The 22,455-nt window shown below is 36.4% G+C and overlaps 1 protein-coding gene across 1 annotated transcript in view; it reads left to right on the forward strand.

Moving 5' to 3' along the window:
• The window catches only part of BLK (BLK proto-oncogene, Src family tyrosine kinase), a 73,336-nt gene extending 53,167 nt beyond the window's left edge, over nucleotides 1–20,169 (forward strand). Inside the window, exons 10-13 of the mRNA XM_012539921.3 lie at nucleotides 527–603; nucleotides 9,941–10,091; nucleotides 16,761–16,892; nucleotides 18,767–20,169. Coding sequence (XP_012395375.1) covers nucleotides 527–603; nucleotides 9,941–10,091; nucleotides 16,761–16,892; nucleotides 18,767–18,969 — 563 coding nt within the window. The 3' untranslated portion in view covers nucleotides 18,970–20,169. The remainder of the gene's footprint in view (nucleotides 1–526; nucleotides 604–9,940; nucleotides 10,092–16,760; nucleotides 16,893–18,766) is intronic.
• The last annotated feature ends 2,286 nt before the right edge of the window (nucleotides 20,170–22,455 follow it).

Consider the following 22,455-nt stretch of genomic DNA (forward strand, 5'->3'; position numbering starts at 1 on the left):
AAGAAAAGAAAGGAGAAGGAAGGAGAGAAAGGTAAAACAGATGGAAGAAGGAAGGAAAGAGAGAAGAGGAGAGAACATTATTCTTGTCTCCATTGTATTTGTGCTCAGAAATGCTGTTCTACCCATTACTCTTGAGACATCATCATGCCATGGATTCTCTTCTGAAGCACCAGGCTCTTAGAATGGAATAATCCAGATTAGGAGAACCTGAACAAGAAAAAAAGACTAACAAAGAAAATTATTTTAAAACTTATTTCATGCAGCCAGCCTACTTCTAAACATATCTTAAGAATAAAAAGCAACTCACTGGGCATAAAGCATACTGCCAAGGCATGTTAGATATGTTGGGAGATTTACATTATCACTTAACAAACTACTCTCTTTATCCTGAATGACCTAGAAGAGTTTATTTGGCTGGTTTATTTCTAGAAACACCTTGCTTTGAGAGAATCTAGTTAAGCAAAGTTGATAAAAGCAGATATCAGATTATTTTTCTGAAACAATATTTTAATTTCTTTTTTATTAGGGTCTTTATTGGATTTCCTAAAGACAGAAGAAGGTTGCAAGCTATCATTATCAAGACTGATTGACATAATGGCCCAAGTGTGTGACCCAAGGATTAACTAGTAACAATAACAATGATCTCATCTGTCATTTGTTCAGTGCTTATCATTCTCAGAATACTTTAACATATATCCTTTCATTTAAAAAATAGTTTTATTTTTCCAATTACATGTAAAAATAATTTTAACACTCATTTATAAAAAGTTAAGCTGCAAATTTTTTTTCCTCCTTTTCCTTCCCCTCCATAAAATGGTAAGCAATTTGATATGGTTTATATAAAACACATTCTCTCATTTGATCTTTTCCTCAAAAAAGGTAAATAACCATTTACCAAGGACCCATAATTAGATACAGGTATTTAAAGCTCTATTATTTCCTGTCCAAAGATAAAGTCTGGCTATTGAAATTCAAATCAAATTCAATCTTAAATGTTTTGAGGGTTCCCACACTGAATAGCCATTGGGTTTCTTGGAAATAGAGTTTAACTTTTACATTTTAGGAACTAAAATAATATAGTAGCATAATAGAGGCATCTAGTCTCCACTACAGGAAAATCCAGATTCACATTTGATACATGCTGGTTGTGTTCCATTATGTTACAAGATCACTCAATGGAGACAAAATCTGAGAGTTCAAAGATTGATACTGATTCAGTAGAAAGAGCATTGGATTGTTATGTTGAGGATTAGAGAGAATTGTATGTAACCAGAAGTACCCAAACTAGCATTTTCTTGAAGTAGAATGAGGATGGGTATTATTCAATCTGTCAAGAAGCCTTTATTAATAATCTACTATGTACCAGGAATTCTGCCAGGTACTAAGATTATAAAACAAATGGGAAATAATTTCTACCCTCAAGGAGTTTACATTTTGCTAGAGAGTTCACATATAAACAAATAAACAAGATAGAAACAATAGAAACATAGTGAATTCATGAGATACAAGACAGTAACATCTAAAGAAACTATAAACAGTGGCTCTTGAACTGAATCTTCTAGAGATTTAGGTGGTCCCTGAAGTACGTAGGAGGAAGACAATTCCAGGTAGGGCCAGAGGAAGGACATGGAATGTTATATACAAGTAACAGTACCAAAGAGGGTCTCATGTTTGAAAAAAATCTCACAGAATTCATTGTTTCCTTCAAAATTGCTTAAATACCACTTCTTTCCACATGAAGCCTTTCTTTCTCTCTCCAATTGCTAATGTCCCACATCATTACCTTGTAATTTTCTTTTTTTCTTTCTTTTGAGAGGCAATTGGGGTTAAGTGACTTGCCCAGAGTCACACAGCTAAGAAGTATTAAATGTCTGAGGTTGGATTTGAACTCAGGTCTTCCTGAGGTTAGGTTAGCTTAGGTTAGGAGGATAGAGCTGGTGCTCTATCCACTGTGCCATCTACCTGCCCCTACTTTGTATTTTTCTTGAGTACATTTTGTATACATTTATTTATGTAAATGTTGTCTTCTTGCTAAGATATATTCTTCTTCAAGTCAGAAACTATTTCATTTTTGTGTCTGTATCTCCAGCTCTTAGTATGTGCCTAACACATAGTAGGTAGTTAATAGGTACTTATTGATTGATGCGATGTTAATCACTTTGGAAGAATCAACTGGAGTCAGATTGTGCAGAGATTTAAATGCTCAACAGAAGAGATTTTATCTTAATCTAAAGTCAATAGGGAGCCATAGCTCCCTACGGCTCCTTGATCAGAAAAACACTGTTGGAACTGTGCACTAAACATATAGGATTAAATAGATTCTATGTAAGATAATTCTTCAATGGTTTATAATCTAATCAAGGCAGTCATTCTCACCATATGACATGGGACATACTGGCACAGGATCACCCAGCATACTCATCAGAGAAGGAAAGGAGTATTTAATTAGCCCAAAGGAAACTTGAGATGCACAAAATTAGAGAAGCCACCCCAAGTATTCATATGGACTGTTCATGTCCAATCTGTGGCAGAGCATTCCATGCTCATTTTGGTCTAATCAGCCATAGTTGGACATACTGTAACTTCACTCTAACACAGTGATATTTTGATACTCTTAGAGAAGGAAGGACAACATCAACCAACCAACAACCCTCATAATCTCTGTGACTACTGTCCTTGTATTCCTCCTACTCTCCAGAGGAGGACTAATCCACCCAATATGCTATGAATACACATGGATACCATTCTACCATACAAGCTAACCATTTATTATCCTTCTCCCTACCTACTCACTTATCTCTTTTCCTAGTATCCTTCTATCTTCCACACTCATCTCTTTTTCCAGTCATAAATCTTTCTGATAACATCTTTAGTCATTGTCTACCAGGAAGTTCTTCACTGATTACCAAAGAATGCCTCCCTTGATTCACACCCTTCATGCACCAATCTTTAAAATAGCCCTCTGATTTCCTTGACATAGAGAGCTCCCAGAGAGGGGGAAAAATTCCTACCAAACAGGTTAGCAAGCTGCTCTGCAATATGTAGTCTCAGAGACTGCCTGGGGAACTAAAAGCTTATGTTATTTCAATAGTTACACAACCAGCATGTGTCAAATGTGAATCTGTCTCATTCTGTACTGGGAATCAGCTATATCCATTATGCTATCTCATGATAGTTCCTAAAATGAAAACATTATTTCCAAGAACTCCAGTGGTAATTTAGTGTTGTAGACCTTCCTAACATTTGAATAGAAATTATTTTCAATAGCCATGAAACATTCAGACTTCATCCACAGACAGAAAATAATCCAGTTTTAAATTTATTTATATAATTTGAAGAGATCAACCTATTTTGCCCTGGGCATTGTAATACCAAAGCTAATGGAAACAGAGCTTGATGTTCTTTAGAATTGTATTCAGAATTTACCCATCCCAGGGAGGAGAAGGGAAGGAGGGGAAAATTTATTTCACTGAGGTTGTTAAATGGGGACTCAAAAATTGACAGACCAAATCCCCTCCCTGTAACTGGCAGGAAAACACATTTGACAGTCATAAAGTGTGGGTGTTTGGCCTGTGGTTAGCCTGTGATACGTACAAAACCATAACCACACATCCATTTATAGAAAGAAAGCTAGCCCCTTTTATTTTCCCCCCACCTCCAACTTACCACATGACCCTCCACCCCACTTTCATGGCATGGAATATTATCTGTTATTAGTATCAGGACAGGAACTGATGTCATGTCTTCTTGTTTTCCGCTGAAGTGAGCACAAAACACAGAATAGAGTTAGAGCTGATAAAACTAATTTCAGAAAATTAATGCTAAGGGTAAGCTTGTCCAAACCATACTGTATCTCTTTGAAAATTATGGAGCCACCCTAAAGACAAAAAGCATGAAAATATACTTAAACAATGTGGTTATAGCATAGAGTTCAATACATGGTCAACATAATTGTTAAATGAATGAATAAAATGATTGGACAGAAATCAAATTTAAATCAAATTTTTAAAATCCCAATAACTTTATTGAATGAAGGTAATCTGCACCAGTGGTCATGATCAAAGATTCTAATCCTGGCTTATTGATGAAATAGATTTGGTAGTGATATAACTCACTGCCATTTTGCCTCTCTCAAGTTTCTCTAATAAGTTATGTCCTCTTTGAAATAGAAAGAAAATCTAAGAATCGGAGAAAAGGACTCCAAAGGTTATCTAATACAATGTAGAATATGAGGTTAAAAGATATTATCAGAGCAGGGACATAATTTAGAGATTTTTAGCCACTTGTGTAATGTTGAATAATACTTCTCCCTTTCAAACCTCAGTTTTCTTATCAATAAAATAACAGGACTAGGGGGCAGCTAGTTAGTGTAGTGGATAGAGCACCAGCCCTGAAGTCAAGAGGACCTGAGTTCAAATCTGACCTCAGACATTAAACTCTTCCTGGCTGTGTCACCCTGGGCAAGTCACTTAGCCCCAATTGCCTCAGCAAAAAAGAAATAAATAAAATAAAAATAAATTAACAGGACTAAATTAAATTATCTCCCAGATGACCATCAGTATCATAAAGGTCACCATCTAATTGTCAGAGTCAATTTTTTTTTTTACTGTCCTCTTTTTTTTCAACTTCTCCTTAGAATTTGATACTATTGACTTTCATCTCTTTGAAACTCTTTCCTTCACTCATTTCTGTGGAATTATATTCTCCTCCTACCTTGATGACTATTCACTTGAAATTTTCCCTTGTTGATTTCTCTGGATCACCCCACTCACCAAAGTTAGGTTTCCCCTGAAGATATGTTCCAAATTAATTACAATATATATTAATGGGCAAGACCTACTATGATCAAGATTCTATGCTCAAGGATGAGGGTGAGAAAATGATGAATGACAGTTTCTATCTTTAAAGAACTTATATACTAAAGAGCACATAAGATAAATATGCCAAAAAATGTCCACAATTTATCTCCATAAAATACTCTGAGGGAACCTAACTACTATAACCACAATTAGTATGCTTTGAATAGGGTTTTGTTCTCCTAAGTGCTAAAGTTTTGAGAGTGCTAATAACATTTGAATTTCTTCAGAAATAACTAAGCCATCACCTGGGTAGGGGGATAAGGACTGGTCCTGTGATTTCATTGATTGGAAACTCAAGAGAAAAAATTGCTTCTATCAATGCAGCTTTGGCAGCACTTTCTCTATACCATAGAATATAAAGAATATAAAGTCTAAAGCCCTGAGAAATTAATACTTTGCCAAAGTGTATACTCCCAGTAAATATTAAAAACAGGAGTTGACCCTGTGTCTTCCTCTCTTCAAGTTCACAATCCATTCTGCTAAATAATTAGATTAATCAGGAAACTTTCCACATGGTGGTACTTTCTTTCCCTGGAGCCATTCTCCAAATCTTGAGTTCTTCCAGACCATGGTTATTGTACTTCTTGGTCAAAAGATGTAAGGACAAGAACAAGCAGATTTTGTGGTCTCAGTTTTGGAAATTTGGTAGACAGAACAGAAAAAGTGCTACTCTGGTTTTCACCTTTCCCCTTCACTTCTAAAAAAGTGTAAACTCCTACCTTTCTTTCCTATGTTCATTCTGTCTCTGTCTCTCTCTGTGTCTCTGTCTCTGTCTCTCTCCTAATTGTAGTTATGTTAAGGAGATAAACTGTGGGATTTTGGGGGCGGGGGAGGAGCATATTTATGTACCCTATTAGAGTATAAGTTTCTTGAGGTAGAAACTGTCATTCATCATTTTCTCTCAATCATCCCTGAGCATAGTAGGTCTTGCCAAACAATATTTGTTGTATTGACTTAGGGTCATATGTTTCTAAAGCCTAAATTTGGTGAGTGAAGTGATCCAGGGAATTTCTCTCCCCCTGTTCCTCTCCCTTCATTCCTGCTTTTTCTCCTCTGAAAGGCCCAAAAGGCATATTTGAAAGGATGGAAGAAGGAGGAAGGAGACAAAACCATTAAATTCCAAAGAGATGTATATAGAGAAACATGAACTGACATTTCTTGCTCATTGAAATACACAGTTGATTCTGAGTTCTCAGAATTATTAATTATAAGATGGATTTTCCCACAGAAATAGTGTTATTTCTCAATGGTTATATATTATCAATTGCTACATGATTCACATTATATAGCTTTGAAAATGATATTTTTTTATCAGGACCATGAAAGAAATGGCCATATTTTTGTTGTTAAAAGTTTTATTGTTGCCTCATTTTTATTTTTCTTTATCAGTTATTTTTCTTTAAATAATTAACAAGCATTTATTGCATACCTACTATGGCATTGTGCTAGGTGCTTAAACTCTTTCTTTTAACAGAATAACGATTATGAAACCTACCACTACCAACAACAAACTTGTGAGTGACATTAAAATACTCTATATCCATAGCCTCTTTACCATGTTTACACCGTACTCTTTGAGACCAAAATTTTCACAAAATTATTTGCAAAAATGTATGTGGTCATCTAAAATTGATGTTGGGGAAAGAAACTATATATCTATGCTTTTCATACAAGAAATAGTGTTAAGAATTACTTTTCTAAAAAATATAGCAGTATTAAGGAATATATGTGATAATCAGAGTGGTTTAAGCATTCTTATCTGTCCCCTGTACTAATAATTGTATCACTACCCAGATGGATATTCCTTTTAACCCTAGGAAGTAGTTCCATGAAATTTTTGTTCTCATTATGTTTTTGTTAGCTAAACCCCCAGTCAAAAACAGTATTTCTGGCAAAATACCTCAGTACTAGATCTACTTTTATCTTTTTCTCTTGTCTGAAAATATTTCCCCACTTAGCTTTTTCTTCTCAATAATATTGTCAATAAATACAACTCCTATTAACAACAGCTGGTAATCACCATTATGTATGAAGACAAATTAAAAATTATAAATAAAGAAAAATAAAAAAACACCATTCCCTTCCAGACAAAAGGAAAAGGTTTCGGCCTAACATTAAGGCTTAAAAGCTGTGGTAGATGAAAGGTAGGGAGTAAATGTGGGACTTTCAACAACCCAGGTTCTTTTCTACCATTCTTCTTACCTGGATCCTAGAGTCCTGATGCCTTTCTGTGTAGTGACTACCTCTACTTGTGGTTCTAATCTCTCATCTCCTTGTAGCTTCTTATAGCTTCCCTTTCTCTAGCTTCTGAAAAGAGAAAAAAAGTTTCTAAAATATTTTATGTCAAAAGATTTCTCCTTAGCAATGCTTTAAATAATATTAATTTTAAAATCAGTCTTAACAAGCCACTAATTTTAATTTGCCCAAAGTATTATTTCAGGTCTGGAGGAATCATTTTAAAGGAGATGAAAAGTCAAAGTGGTTAAATTTGATTATTTTCTTTTAAATTACTTTGCTGGTATAATTTATATTAAAATAGAAATACTTTTGTAAATAGTACAAATATATTGACTTACATAAGACTTCTGAGCTATAAAATCAACTCTTAATTTACATAAAACTTTTTGTAGCAAACCAGGTTTCTAAGTCAGCTATGTGAAACCTAGAGCATATTTTTTTAAAAGCTTTTTATTTTCAAAACCTATATATATGGATAATTTTTCAACATTAACCCTTGCAAAACCTCACATTCCAATTTTCCTCACATTTCCAATATATGTCCAATATATGTTAAACATGGTAGAAATATGTGTTAAATCCAATATACACATACATATTACACATACAATTAACTTGTTGCACAAGAAAAATCATAGCAAGCAGGAAAAAATGAGAAGAAAATAAAATGCAAGCAAACAACAACAAAAAGAGTGAAAATGCTATGTTGTGAACCACACTTAGTTCCCACAGTCCTCTCTTTGGATATAGATGGCTCTCTTCATCACAAGATCATTGGGAATGGTCTGAATTGTTGAAGAGGCCACACTAGAGCATATTTTTCTATAAAAATAAGTAGTTGGTAAGCAATAGTTGTTCTGGTAGCCAGAATGAAAGCACACCCCAAATATACCCAAAGCAAGCATTTAGAGGAGCAAAGAGACTTTAGACACTAGAGAAATGCTCTGTGGTAAAATAAGTACCCAGACTGAAGGCTTGCATAGAAACAAGTGAATAGTAGAAAAATCAAGTATTATTACAAAGATTTGGACAGTGAAAAAGAAGAATAGATAAAAATTTGTTCATCTCTGCACTCCAAATGTTTCTCTAACTTTGCCTTCCTCCATTTCAGAGCCAGAAATGGAAGAGAATTTTTTTTTCCTTGTCAAGATTTACTCCTCCATCTGTATCCATTATACCTGTCCTATCCAGTAGCCATCCTCCTATATATCTTCAATCTCTCATTTACTATAAATATGGTCAGTCCTTCCCAGTTCAAAAGAAAAAAATCCCTGTCTTTGACCTTTCTATTCCACCCAGTTACCATTTTATTTCTCTCTTCTCTTTTACTGACTAATTTTTGAAAAAAGCCCTTGATGTCTCCCCTATCCATTTTATTCTTTACTACACCAAGTGCTGAAGGTAATAGGAAGGAAAAAATACAGGTCCTCAAAGAGTTCATAATCTAATGGGAAGAAAATATGCAAACTACACACAAGCATATGTACAAGATAAATTGGAGAAAATCACTAGATGGAAAGAACTAGCATTAAGGGGAGGCAGGAAAGATTTTCTGGTGGAAAGTGGATTTTTATCTGGGACTTGAAAAAAGCTAAGTGTGGTGAATGCTTGATGACTGAGGAAACAAAGATTTGCGCTTCAGAGCATATTGATTTATTAAGTAACACTTAACAATTGCATATGAAATCAAGACCAAGCATCTTCAGCTTTGACATTGGACCCCAAATAAAAAGGGAAATATTTTTATGCATTTAAAAACAATTAACCAACTGAGACCAATTAATTAAATGAAAACAATCAGGATATATTGGTAATTTGATTTCTGAAGGAAAGATTAGGGGCTTTCCAAGTTGGGAGGGGGAGAGTTAATAAGTACAATTCCCTGAAATTAAAAAAAAAGGAAGTGTCCCACATCCCCAGTTATCTGTATTCAATCAAAGAAACATGGACATAATAACTGATGAACCTATATAGGAACAGTTTTCAGATAAAACATATGGGTGACTTGATCTTTCTTTTTGTATCAATCTTTGGATTTGACTGGATTTCTGGTCAGCATAATCTAAGCCCTTAGCTGAGAATTTCTAAGCAGCAGGTAGAGGTGGTCCAGTTTCCCAGCTACATAGGGCTAGGTTCAAACAATGCAATACAATTTTCATACAATTCCCATAATTGAATAAAGTTTTCACACAAGACAGGAATTGGGGGGGGGGGCGGAAAAGGAAAAGAAAATGAACTAGACCTAGAACTGAGTCGCAAGATGGAGTCAGTGAAGGTCACACAATTCACATATAAGGAATCTAGGAAGGAGAGATTTCTAGGCATGGGAAACCTCCAATAAAAATGATCATCTTGAGATGGAGTCAGGCAACAAACATTTATTAAGCATCTACTATGTGCCAGGTGCTAAAGTGCCTTTTGCAAAGAACAACAAGGAAGGAGGCCAGTGTCACTGTATTGCTGAGTAAATGCTAGAGGTAGTGAGGTGGGGTGGGGTATATAAGAAGACTGGAAAGTTAGGGTAGGGTCAGGTCATAAAGAGCTTCAAAGGATTTTTAAAAATTGTATCTGTGCCTTAGAAAGATTATTTAATCAATGAGCAGAGGATTACTGGAATGAGAAGAGACATGAATCAGGAAGGCCAACCAGTAAGTTGTTACAGTAGTCCAACACACACACACACAGAGTACAGATTCCTAACTATGGAAAGGAATAACTAGGGAAAGTTGCTGCCATGTTTCCTTTTGTGAGATTCAGAGCCAGAGGACCCACTGATCCACTAATGTGTGTAGTAGCCAGGGGAGGGACCTGGAGCTAAGAAATGTTCCATTATGTTCTCTTAGATTGCAGAAGGGATGGCTTACATCGAGCAAAGGAATTCAATCCACCGAGACTTGAGGGCAGCCAACGTCCTGGTGTCTGAGAATCTGTGCTGCAAGATTGCTGACTTTGGCTTGGCCAGGATTGTGGACAGTGAATACACAGCCCAGGAAGGTGAGTTGAGCTATTTTCTCCATAGGTTCCACTGTTCAAAGAAAATAGGGAAAATGACCTTGTATGTAAGTCTAACCTGACTCTATTATCCCCTCCTTGTGCTTATACTTTCATTTCTCTAGGATATTGCATGGTAAAAGGCAAAGAAGATAAAAATAACTTTGCCTTGTCCTCATTCAGTTATATATCTAGCAGTAGTAGGATAGGATGGTGAGTAGGTTTGTTTCAACCACACCTTTTTGCTTCATCCTCTTGTTACTACTGACTCATTGCTTAGATAGATTTCCTAGTATGAACAGGCAGTTAGGTAACAAAGTGGATAAAGTACTTATCCAAGAGTCAGGAAGACTTAAATTCAAGAACAATCTCAGATACCTACTATGAGTGGGCCCCTGGAAAACTCATTTAATCAAAGGGTTGCCTCAGTTTCTTTTTCTGTAAAATGAACTGGAGAAGGAAATCACAAAATACTCCAGTCAATATCTTTGCTTGAGAAAACCCTAAATGATGTCACAAAGAGTAAGACACAATTGAATGACAGAAGTATAAAGTGCTTTGAAAAGTCATGTCAAAGATCTTTAATTCTATTGAGTCAATCGATCAATAAGCTTTTAGTTGTTTTAAAAAACAAAACCAAACTCCAAGCCCTCTAGCTGGAAATAATACTCGGGAAACTGTCTCCTTCCTCAATTGCCTCTTCTCGATGGTATTCCCAATAAGTACACCCAGACTAGCAAAGGTCTGTGGTTAACACTGTTTATAAACACAAAATAAACATTTTTTAAAAAGTCAAACTCAACTGTTCTAATCCTCCTTACACCCACTTGACCCTTAAAACCTCAAAATCCCAGAGTTCTGGGATTTTCTTTGTGGCAGCTGCCTCTGACTATGTGGAAGCTGTATGTGATTTGTCAAGACTTCCCCTTATCCAGATCTGTAAGCTGTCTACAAGTCTTGCCAGGAGCTGCCCTCCCTCGATCTAATTTTAGCCTGAACTGACTGACCTGACTTTTAAAGGTCATCCAGGAAGATATGATCAAATCATTGATCCTCCTGTCATGTTTCTTTCTTTGCAGTTCACTTAAAGTACTTGTCCTACCTCATAAGGGATTACCTTGAATAGTCACATTTGTACAATGTTTTCTAAAATTAGGCCCTGGACTTGCAAGAGCCAACTCCTTTATACTTTTTCTCCTAGTTAAACATTTACTGTTCCCAGAAAATTAACCAACTAGGTTTCAAACTGACCAAGTAGGGCAGTTAGGCAGCACTGATTCTAAACTAAATAGCTTAGAATCAGGAAGACTCATCTTCTTGAGTTCGAGTCCTGCTTCAGACACTTATTAGCTATGGGACTAACAAGTCACTTAATCCTATTTGTCTCAATCACCTCATCTATAAAATGAACTGGAGAAAGAAATGGCAGACCACCAAAATCTTCATCAAGAAAACTCCAAATGGGTCATAAAGAGTAATCAGAGTGACCTTAAATGGGATACTAAACTAAACTAAATGGGACATAACTAAAAATGACTGAACTGGGTATATTGTCCACAATCCCAAATTCTATACAGTTCTTTAGTGATTTTAGCTCCAAATCACATAAAGGTCATGCATCATCAAAAAAACATATGTAACTAAGAAAACAAAGCAATGTAATAACATCCATAATAACAGCTTATACATAGACAACAACTTGTATCATATGCCAATATACATAATTATAGTAAAATTATGTGTAGCTAACAGGCAAATATATCTGTGGTATACAAATATGCAGTCATTACCAAGTACAACAATGAACATATGTATTTATATATAAGGCACATCTTATATCAGTACTGTCATTTGGATAGATTTATAACCACTTCTCCAATTTCCCCTGTAACATAATAGGTTAGTCTGGTTGTGAGTAGATTAAGCCCTGGTCTTCTGAGATCTGATGACCTATCTGCCTCTGTAATTAAATTACAATTATTCCTTCCATGTTGTAGGCATTAGGAGTATGTCACCCCTGAGATCTGGAAAATCCATATAAAATTTTTAATGCTCCTTGCATACTAGAGAAGTCTGAATTTTTTTCTTTTTCTTTTATGGGGTGTTTACAGTATAATAAAATTTGGGTTGATGTAATATCTACATATATTTCTGAGTTTTTAAACTTTTTCTGTGTCATCTGTTGGCTTTCACATATTCTTCACAAAACTTCCCCAAAATTCCCATTTAATTTCTTATGCTGGCCTATGACATATGAAAACCAGGATGGGGAAAGTCATGATGTATAAGGGACAATTATAGTTTATGGTATAGATTGATCATAGTGATTTCAGAACTATAGTCCTACATCCTTAGATGAGATCAGGGAGTAGAGTATCCTAAATGTGGAGTTACTAATTGTGTGGTATTCTTTTTACCTCCAGTGCCTCTATAACTAAAGATCTAGGTAGGAAAGGCACTTCCTCTGGTTTTAGGCTTCTCCCTAATTCGCACTAATTGTTTTATAACAGTAGACTGAATCTTCACTTGAAATGTATGTTTATGACCTGTTTTCTGCTTCAGTCTGCATAACTAGTAGATAGTCTCTTTTGCTTAGATTTTGAGGAGAAAAGTGTTCATTAGAAACAAAGAATGGTTTTGATGAATTGTTCCCCACCATTCTCTGGGGATAAGTAAAAAGCAAAGTCTTTTATTAAAGAACATCTTGAGCCAAGAATAGACTATCCATCATTTCTTTGTGTTTTTCATTTTTATATACACAAACACATTTGTACTTTTTGACAGTGACAAATCCATTTTAGATAAATTCCTGATGGGGGCAGCTAGGTGATGCAGTGAATAGAGTACCAGCCCTGAAGTTAGGAGGATCTGAGTCTCATTCACTTAACACTTCCTAGCTGTGTGATCCAGGGCAAGTCACTTAATTCCAATTGTCTCAGCAGAGAGAGAGAGAGAGAGAGAGAGAGAGAGAGAGAGAGAGAGAGAGAGAGAGAGAGATTCCTGATGAAAAATGATTACACTATGAGATAAATGTCTCATATTTATCCACCACCAAAAATATCACAGCTTAGAAAAACTAGTTGCCACGTGGAGTACTGTGTAACTTTCATGAACATCGATATTTTTTAGCTAAAATCTTTCTCTTTTTTAACAATTAATCTGGGCATCATATCATTATTTGTTTCTGTCAATATTTCCCAAAACTGAAATTGTAGCTACATAATAAACTTCCTTCAGTTTCTCTCTTAGCCAAGAAAATGTATTGGTTGTGAATATCCACAATCTCTTCTCCTCAGAGACTTCAAATCACACCAATAGGTATGAGTAGTCCTTGATTAAACATCCACAGATAGCATAAAGCCTGTGGAGCCATTTCTAGTTCCTTCTTCGTCTGTATGTTCAAAGTCATCATGTAAAGCTTTCGTGGTTACAAGATTTGCACTTTTTAGCGATAACTATTTCCTAATAGCAGATGTGAGATGAGTGACAGTTGGGTACGATACTTTGTCGTACAGCTAAGTGTTGCCTCAGTAGTAGGATTCCTTTAAGGGACTGGAAACTAAGTGTTTTAAGGAAGATAAGGAATAAGTACTTATTAAGTTCCTACTATGTGCTAGGCACTATTTTAAGTGCTTTAGAAATATTATCTCATTTGGACAATCCTAGAAAGTAGATGCTATTATTATCCCTATTTTACAGATGTGGAAACTGAGATAGACCATGGTTAAGTGACTTGCCCAGGTCCATATATCCAGGAACTGCGTGAGAGCTTCCTGATTCCAGTCCAGCATTCTAACTACCATGTCACCCAGCTCTAGCCTCCCTGATTTTTATCACTTCTCATAGTCACTTATTAGCCCCCTTCTCACCCTTCTTTTCCAGTCTTAAGTCTGTGGTCTGTTTTCCAGCTTCATTGTTCAACTGAAATTCCTCTCTCCAAAGTTATCAATTAATTACTGGAAAATATTTTTTTCTTAATCATCACCCTTCTTCACTTCCTTGCAGCTTTTGGCACTATTGATCACCCTCTTCTTGACATTCTCTTCTCTCTGCATTTTCATGACATTCCTCTCTCCTGGTCTCCTACTTAACTGACCACTCCTTCTCATGGTCCTTTGCTGGATCCAGGTCATTCCCACCAACCATGGATATCTCTGAAGTTGGTCCTTGGACCTCTTCTCTTTCCTGTCTATACTATGGAGTCAAATTATTATCGCTATGCCGATGATTCCCAGATCTACTTAACTAGCCCTAATCTTTTCCTTAACCATCAATCTCACATCTGCAACCACCTGTTAGAATTGCACAGATACCTCACACATTTATGTCCTAAATTGAATTAAGCTCTACCTTCCTCTCCTCCTCCAACTTAACTACTTAAGAGTACCACCATTCTTTCAGTCACTGAGGCTTCACTCCCTAACATTCTCCATGTCCAATCAGTTGCTAGACTCATTCTTTATACTTTGGTATTCCTTAACTACTTTAATAGACTTCTGTTTGGTCTTTCTCCCTACTCTCTCCCTACTCCAATCCTTCTTCCATTCAAGTTATCAATCAATCATCTTAAAGTTCAGGTCTGACCCTGTCATCCTCTCTTCTTAGAACCTCCAGAGTCAAAATATAAAATTTTCTGTATGATATTCAAAGCCCTTAATAACCTATACTTCTCTGATCTTTTTAATCTTTTTACACCTTACTCTCTTCCATATATTCTGAAATAACATGATGTTGTGTTATGGGCCAGAACTCTGAACAAAGGATTCTTACAAGGTACTAAGTGAGTGGAATTGGTAGAGACAATAGCTATCTAATTTAGCATGGTTCAGTATGATCGATTTAATCCTACAAGGAGATGTTATGGGCCAGAACTTGAAACAAGGTAATAAGTGGAATTGAGAAAACAATAGTTAAATCTAACTTAGCATTGATTTAATCCTACAACAAATAATGGTTTCCTAGTGATATAATGATTGGTTTGTACTCAATGTGTAGCATATAAACTAAAAGCCTCAGCCAGGGAGATTCAGAGATTCAGAGACAAGCAGACAGAAGGCTGGAGGCTGAAGGCCGGAGCACAAACCCTTGGACTCGGACAGATTCATTCCATTTCACACCGCATTGGTGGCAGGCTCTCCTCCTTCACTTCTCCACTGAAACCAAGACTCCAGAAGACCCCCAGAAAACTAGCCGAGTCCCAAATGAAGTAGATAAGACTTTGAAGGAGACAATAAAAGATTTGGACTTTAACACCTGGCTGTACTTGTGGTGGTTACTGACCTGAAACGAAGGCTGCTCCCAGAGACCCAAAGAAAACCTCAACAGAGAACATTACAATGTTGGCCTCCTTAATGCCAAGTTTTTTTCCTCCCTGAGGCAATTGGGGCTAAGTGACTTGCCCAGAGTCACACAACTAAAAAATGTTAAGTATCTGAGACCAAATTTTAACTCTGGTCTTCCTGACTTCAGGGCTGATGAGCCACCTAGCTGCTCCAATTCCAAGTATTTTCACTGGCTGTTTTCCAATTCTGGCTTCCTTCAAATCCCAGCAAAATTCCTCCTTTTTACAAGCATTTCCCTGTCCCTCTTAAAATGTCTTCCTTCTGTTAATTATTTCTAATTTAACAGATAAATAAATGGATAGATACATAGATTAATCTTGTACATAGTAGTTTTACATATAGGGACAGTTAGGTAGCACAACAGGAAGAGTGCCAGGTTTGCCATTAAAAAGATTTGAGTTAAATCCGATTTCAAATACTTAATAGTTTTGTGACTGGACAAGATACTTAATCCTGTTTGCTTCAGTTTACTCATTTGTAAAATGAACTGGAGAAGAACACTGGCAAACCACTTCAGCATTTTTGCCAAGGAAAAACCCAAATGGGATTATGAAGAGTTGAACACAATTGAAATGACTAAACAACAACAAAAGTGGATTATGAAGAGTTGAACACAATTGAAATGACTAAACAACAACAAAAGTTTACCTGCCCTGTACTCTTTAATTCAATGATATGATAGTTTCCTTGCTGTTCCACGAACAAAACTTTATCTCAGTTCTGGAAATGTTCTCTGTCTCCTATTCCTGAAATATTCTCCTGTCTCCCATCTATACTTCTTAGTTGCCCTGACTCCTTTAAGTTCCAATTGAAATCCCATAATCTACAAGAAGCTTTCCCAAATTCCTCTTTTCTTGTGTCTTTCATCTGCTTGCTATTTGCTATTTGTCCTGTGTAATTTTACACATTTATTTGTTTTTTTCTTCTAGTAGATTATAAATTCTTTGATTACTATTAGACTATCAATTCCTTGAGAACAGAGACTGTTTTTGTTTTGTTTTGTTTTGTTGCCTTTGTTTGTATCCCTAGTGTTTATAACAATGCCTGGCACTTAATAAATGCTGATTGGTGGTCATCTATAGACAAATGAGGCAAAAAAAGTTGGTTCAATGTAATGAACTGGCTCCAGAGTCAGAACTGTGTTCAGTCCTTGACTCTAAGGCTTGCTACCTGTGTGGCCTTGGACAAGATCACTTAATCTACATGAGCCTCAATTTCCTTTCCTTTAAAATAAGAAGAACCCTTCTGGAAAGAAATAACCAGGCTAAGCTGTTCCCATATTTTGTTTCATGAGACTTCTGTGGATTTTTCTCTCTTTCATTTCCCACAGGTGCCAAGTTCCCCATCAAGTGGACGGCCCTAGAAGCCATTAATTTTGGAGTGTTCTCCATCAAATCTGACGTCTGGTCCTTTGGAGTTCTCCTAATGGAAATCATTACCTATGGACGGATTCCTTACCCAGGTACTATAGTCAAATCCTACACTGCCCAGCAGTCTGGGGCAGTACAGACTTGCCTCTCTCCTTGCTGGAGTTTTGTTCTGTAGAAACTTCAAATATCTAACCATTTCTTCCATTTTTAATCTAACCAGACTAGTTTTTTGAAGGAAAAATTAATGATTTTCATTCTTCTTGCATCTTATTCCCTGCCATGTACTCTTCAATCCAATGGCATGATAATTTCCTTGCTATTCCATGAACAAGGCTTTATCTCAGTTCTAGAAATGTTCTCTCACTGTCTTCTATTCCTGAAATGTTCTCCCTTCTCCCATCTATATCTTTTAGTTGCCCTGGCTTCCTTTAAGTCCCAACTGAAATCCCACCTTCTACAGTAAATTTTCCTTAATCCCTCTTTTCTTGTGTCTTTCCTCTGTTTATCATTTACTTTTTATCCTGTGTAGTTTTACACATTTGTTCGTTTTCTCCTTCAGTAGATTGTAAGCTCCTTGAGGTCAGGGATTGTATTTTGCTTTTTGTATCCCCAGCAAATAGCATGGTGTCCAGTATATAGTACACATTTAATAAATGAATATTGACTGACTTTAAAGTTCCTTTCCAATAACAGGCCATCTCTACTTTTGGCCACAGTCCTCATAAATGCTCTTGTTCTAAGAAGAAATTCTGGAATTTTTTGGTCTTAGAACCCTTTAAAATTATCAAAAACCCCAAAGAGCTTTTGCTGATGAATTCATCTAGTTATATTTGATATACTAGAAATTAAAACATATTACTATGAAAATAGTCAGTTTGTGGACCTCCTAGAGATGTCTTAAGAAAACCCTTCCCACTCTTTCACCCACTCCTACTCACCCCACGCCCACGGTTCCCAAGACCACCCTTTGAAAACCACTTTTTACAATCACTCTCATTTAAAAAGGTTAGCAATGTCTGCAATTTGTCTCTTAACCACTAGATGGCAACATTTCGTTGCTGTCAAAATCCATTAGCCCTGAAACCTGGGCTTTTGCCTGCAACTTGATGGATATGTACATTCCAAAGAATTATTTTGAATCAGATAAAAGGAAAAAAAGACAAAAAACTGCAGATTCAGTTATTTTTTTTTTTGCTTTTTGGAACCCCCCGGTTCCAACACATAAATGCAGAACTGTATTTAATACCTAGCTCTGCCACTTGCAATTTCTTCATTTTGACTCTGAGGTCCTTCTTGCTCTAGATCTAGGATCACCCAACTTTTTGTTTGTCGATTTTAAGCAGAGGCATTTCAACGCCCCATCCTAGTTAAGACACATTCACCACCTTTTTCAAAATGTTTTTCAATGACTTAGTTTTCTTTGATACTGTCCTATATCCAACAGGTTAAATATGGAAAAAAATAAAATATTACTATTGCCTTCCAAGAGTAAACAATTTACTTGGAAATATAAGAAACATACATGAAATAATTAATGAACAATATAAAACAGTAAGTGATCAAATACTAAACTATATGATAGGAAGGCAAGGGAGAACAGTGGAAACAACACTGGATTAGAAGTCAGAGATTTAGGTTCTAGTGCCAGATCTGTTGTGATTCTGACTTAATAGCTGAATGACTTTGATTAAATCACTTCAATTTTCTGGGTCTCAGAAATACTCTTTGAGGGTCCAGGAATTTTTTTTTCCCTGAGGCAATTGGATTTAAGTGACTTGCCCTAGGGTCACACAGCTAGGAAGTGTTACATGTCTGAGAATAGATTTGAACTCAGGTCCTTCTGACTTCAGAGATGGTTCTCTATCCACTGCACCACTGAAGCCCCAAGGCTTCAGGATTTAAGAAACTCATTCAGTCTTTTTCTCTTTCCACATTTCTCCCACCATCCCTACTCCTATCCCCTAAGGCATGACCAACCCGGAGGTCATTCGGCATCTGGAACAAGGCTATCGAATGCCTTGCCCTGATACATGCCCAGCTGAGCTCTACAGCATCATCAGCAAGTGTTGGCGCAGTAGGCCAGAGGAACGGCCCACCTTTGAATACTTACAGTCCGTACTTGAGGATTTCTACACAGCCACAGAGCAACAATATGAGCTGCAGCCCTAGAAGATGGCACCAACCTTCCCCTCAGCCTCTTAGCAGATGATGAGGATCCTCAGTTGAGGTTCAACCACTTCTCTTGACAAGCCCCTAAAGCCTACATAATTCCTGTTCTCGACCCACCGGACAGAGGGAGTAGGATCAAAATATTTATAAAGAAGGAATTGTTTCTCAGATGAATAATTTTTCACAGAAGGGGAGGCAAGTGAAAGAAGACACCAATATAAAGAGATTTAAGCTAAACCATCACTGAAGGAAAAGTTACCAGGTAATTCCGAGGTACTGAGCATATCAGATAAGCAGTCAATTATCTCTGTGGTCCTTAAAAGATCCCAGGAAGAACTGAGATACTCTGGGCTTTCATATGGGTAGCATACAGTCTGGTTTGATCTTGACCTTGAGTACTTGGAGTATTTGTCCAACAAATATCAATTCTTCACAATTGTAATATGATCTTTTTCTTAAGATGTAATATATATATGTTACCTTTTTTGTATTCTATAATATATGAGAAAGTAAAAGAAGAATACAGATTTGAATCTGATGAATTGATTTGTTTTCTATAATTGGAAACCCCCAAACAGCATATTATAATGGGAGGGACCAGGAATCATTAAAGAAATGCAGATTCAAATATTATTTATTTCTATTTACTTCTTAGGTGATCTTAAGAAAGTCACTTTATTTTCTGAGTCTTTTTCCTTTACTAAAAAAAGAAGTTGTCAGACCCCTTATCTTAGGTTTCTTCTATTCCTAAAACCTATGGTTGATTTTTCAATCAAATTCATTGAAAATAAGGACTATACCTTCTTTATCTTTGTATCTCAACCAGTATACACTGGACATATTGCAAATATTTAATTGTTCGCTGTATTTAGCAAAGTGTCTGACAAATAGTTTCCATTTAATGCTCAATGACTGACTTCCCTTTACTATGGTACACAACTTTCACGTTACTTTCAGCAGCTTAAGTAGGACACCAGATGGCGGTCTTGCCTCAAGAATCCTCAGCAGGAGCTCCTCATGTTTTGAGACTAGAAAGAAAATATCAGAGATGTTTGGAAACATTGGAAACCCTCTAGCTAGAGATCTTAGCCTTATGTATGTATGTCACGGACCCCGTTGGTGCTCTGGTAAATCCTATAGATTACTTCTGGGAATATTGTTTTTAAATTCATCAAGTAAAATACAGGAGATTACAAAGGAAAACAATTATATTGAAACAGTTATCCATGACTAATGTAGAAATGTATTTTGTATGATTTCACATGTATAATTATCATGTAATTTTCCTTATCAATGGGTGAAGGAGGGACTGGATGTAGGGACAGAATTTGGAGCTCAAAAATGACTTAAACATAAGGATTTTTTAAAAGAAAGGAATATGTTTGTACAAATATATACATACCTATGTACATATCTCTGAAAATCCTTCAAAATTATTTTTCTTCCATACATAACATTTTGACCTTGCAACACTTGCCATTTATTCTGCCTGTACTCAGAAAGGCACATCTATGCCTATTCTGCTTTTTCCTACAATCCTACCCACCTCCCATAAGATTATACAAATAAATAAATTGCGGCCCAGAGCAGAAAGTCATAATACAGAGAGTTTAGAAAATCTTGCAGAATCAGGCTAGGACTTCCCTCCCCTTTTTTCCACAGTTGCGCCTTCCACTTCCCCAGGTGTCGCCCAGGTATATGAAAGCATACACCCTTGTGTTTGTGATTCAGGAGAAGTTTTGTTTAAACTTAAAAGATTTTGGCTTGATCCCCTTTCCTAGGTGCATAAATTCTATTTCTCTTTAATAAGCCTTTCAATGTTGAACAGAAAGATCCTGGACAATAATAAGAAGCTTGTCTGGGGTTCTCAGTCTTCTGAGCCTTTTTCTCCATGAGCTATCCAATCTGATATCAGAATTTGATGGAGAAGAGATCCATTATGTTATTATAGGCCTCAAGAGCTGAATTCAAATCCCAGCTTTGACACTTTGAAGTAATTTCATTTATTCTGATCCTCTGTTTCCTTCATCTGTAAAATGAGTATAAATAATACTTGTACTGCATGTTTTACATGTTTCTGAAGAAAGTGCTTTGCAAAACTTGGATCGTGTGGACACTATTAGCCTTGAAGTTAAGTATTTTGAGTTCAATCCTGAGTTCAAATTCTGACCTTTGAATTTATAAAATGATCTGGGAAACTATTAATTTCTTTACATGAAGAATGAAATGACATTTGCTCTATCTCACAGTATTGCTATGAGAAATATGCTCTGTAAAAATGACAGAAATGCATTTTTGTAATTATTATTACAGAAAAGGCTCAATGATTAGAGAATCAGCCGTGGTGCTAAAATGATCTTGTGTAAAGGATATTTGCTACATAGTGGCTGTGGGATGCCCTTAGCAAGTTACCAGGTCCCTCAAGTACTATATGGTGACAATTTGCATTTGTAGAGGGCATTTCCTTATTCCCTATACTAAGAAAACTTTGACAGTAATGGGTTTGAAAAAGTTGGAGAAGGTCTTTCCTTTTTTCTCCCAAGACCTTTCTCTAAAAAAGCTACCAGGGACATATAGCCCCACTTTTAAGACTAAGACAAATCATTTTGCCCATCTTTTTCATAATTTCCATGTTCCAGAGGTTTATAGTTTATGGGAAAAACAGTGTGGAATCAAGAGGATAAGAAATTGGAGGCTGAGAGAAAGAAAGAAAAAAAGAAAGGAAGGAAGGAAGGAAAGAAAGAAAGAAAGAAAGAAAGAAAGAAAGAAAGAAAGAAAGAAAGAAAGAAAGAAAGAAAGAAAGAAAGAAAGAAAAAGGAAACCTAATCTGAGAGTCCAGATAGGATTAGTAATAGGGAGAGAATTGTTGGGTGAGGGAAGGGGAGGAGAGGGAAGGAGGACAAACTGATTTCCTAAGGGTGGTGGTGGTCATGGGGTGAAGGAAATTAATCCTTCCTTCCTATCCTTCCTGCTAATAGTCCCCTGGGGCGAGGAAGGGCAAGAGGAAGCTGGGAGGAGAGGGAGGGAAGTCCTTGGTGGGATCTCTATGCTTGGCGTCTTTCTTAGCTTTTTCAGAGACAGGGTTAGGGAGAGGGAAAGGTGAAAGGCACACTTCCCTCAACCTATTATTGTCCCCATTGAGCCAGATGAGTTTATAAACTGTTAGAGGACAGAGATTATATCTGCTTACTACAGCACTCACCATTGACAAAACAGTGTTTTCTACATACATTTAAAATTTTTCAAAACCTCATTGTACCCATGATATCATTTGAGTTTCATGACAATTCTGTTAAGTAGCCCCTAAGGGGCAGGATCAGAAAAATTTAAATGGTTTGTCCAAAGCCACAAATAGGATGTGTCAGAATAGGAATTCAAATCCAGGCATCTCCTGGCTTTGAGAACAGTGCTCTCTGTATTATATCATATGTCATAAGGAACACGGAGGTTTTTAATTAGTGGAAGAGGACTATTTCAGCCCGTGAA

This window comes from Sarcophilus harrisii, chromosome 2 (assembly GCF_902635505.1).
Source record: "Sarcophilus harrisii chromosome 2, mSarHar1.11, whole genome shotgun sequence".
Classification (NCBI taxonomy): Eukaryota; Metazoa; Chordata; class Mammalia; order Dasyuromorphia; family Dasyuridae; genus Sarcophilus; species Sarcophilus harrisii.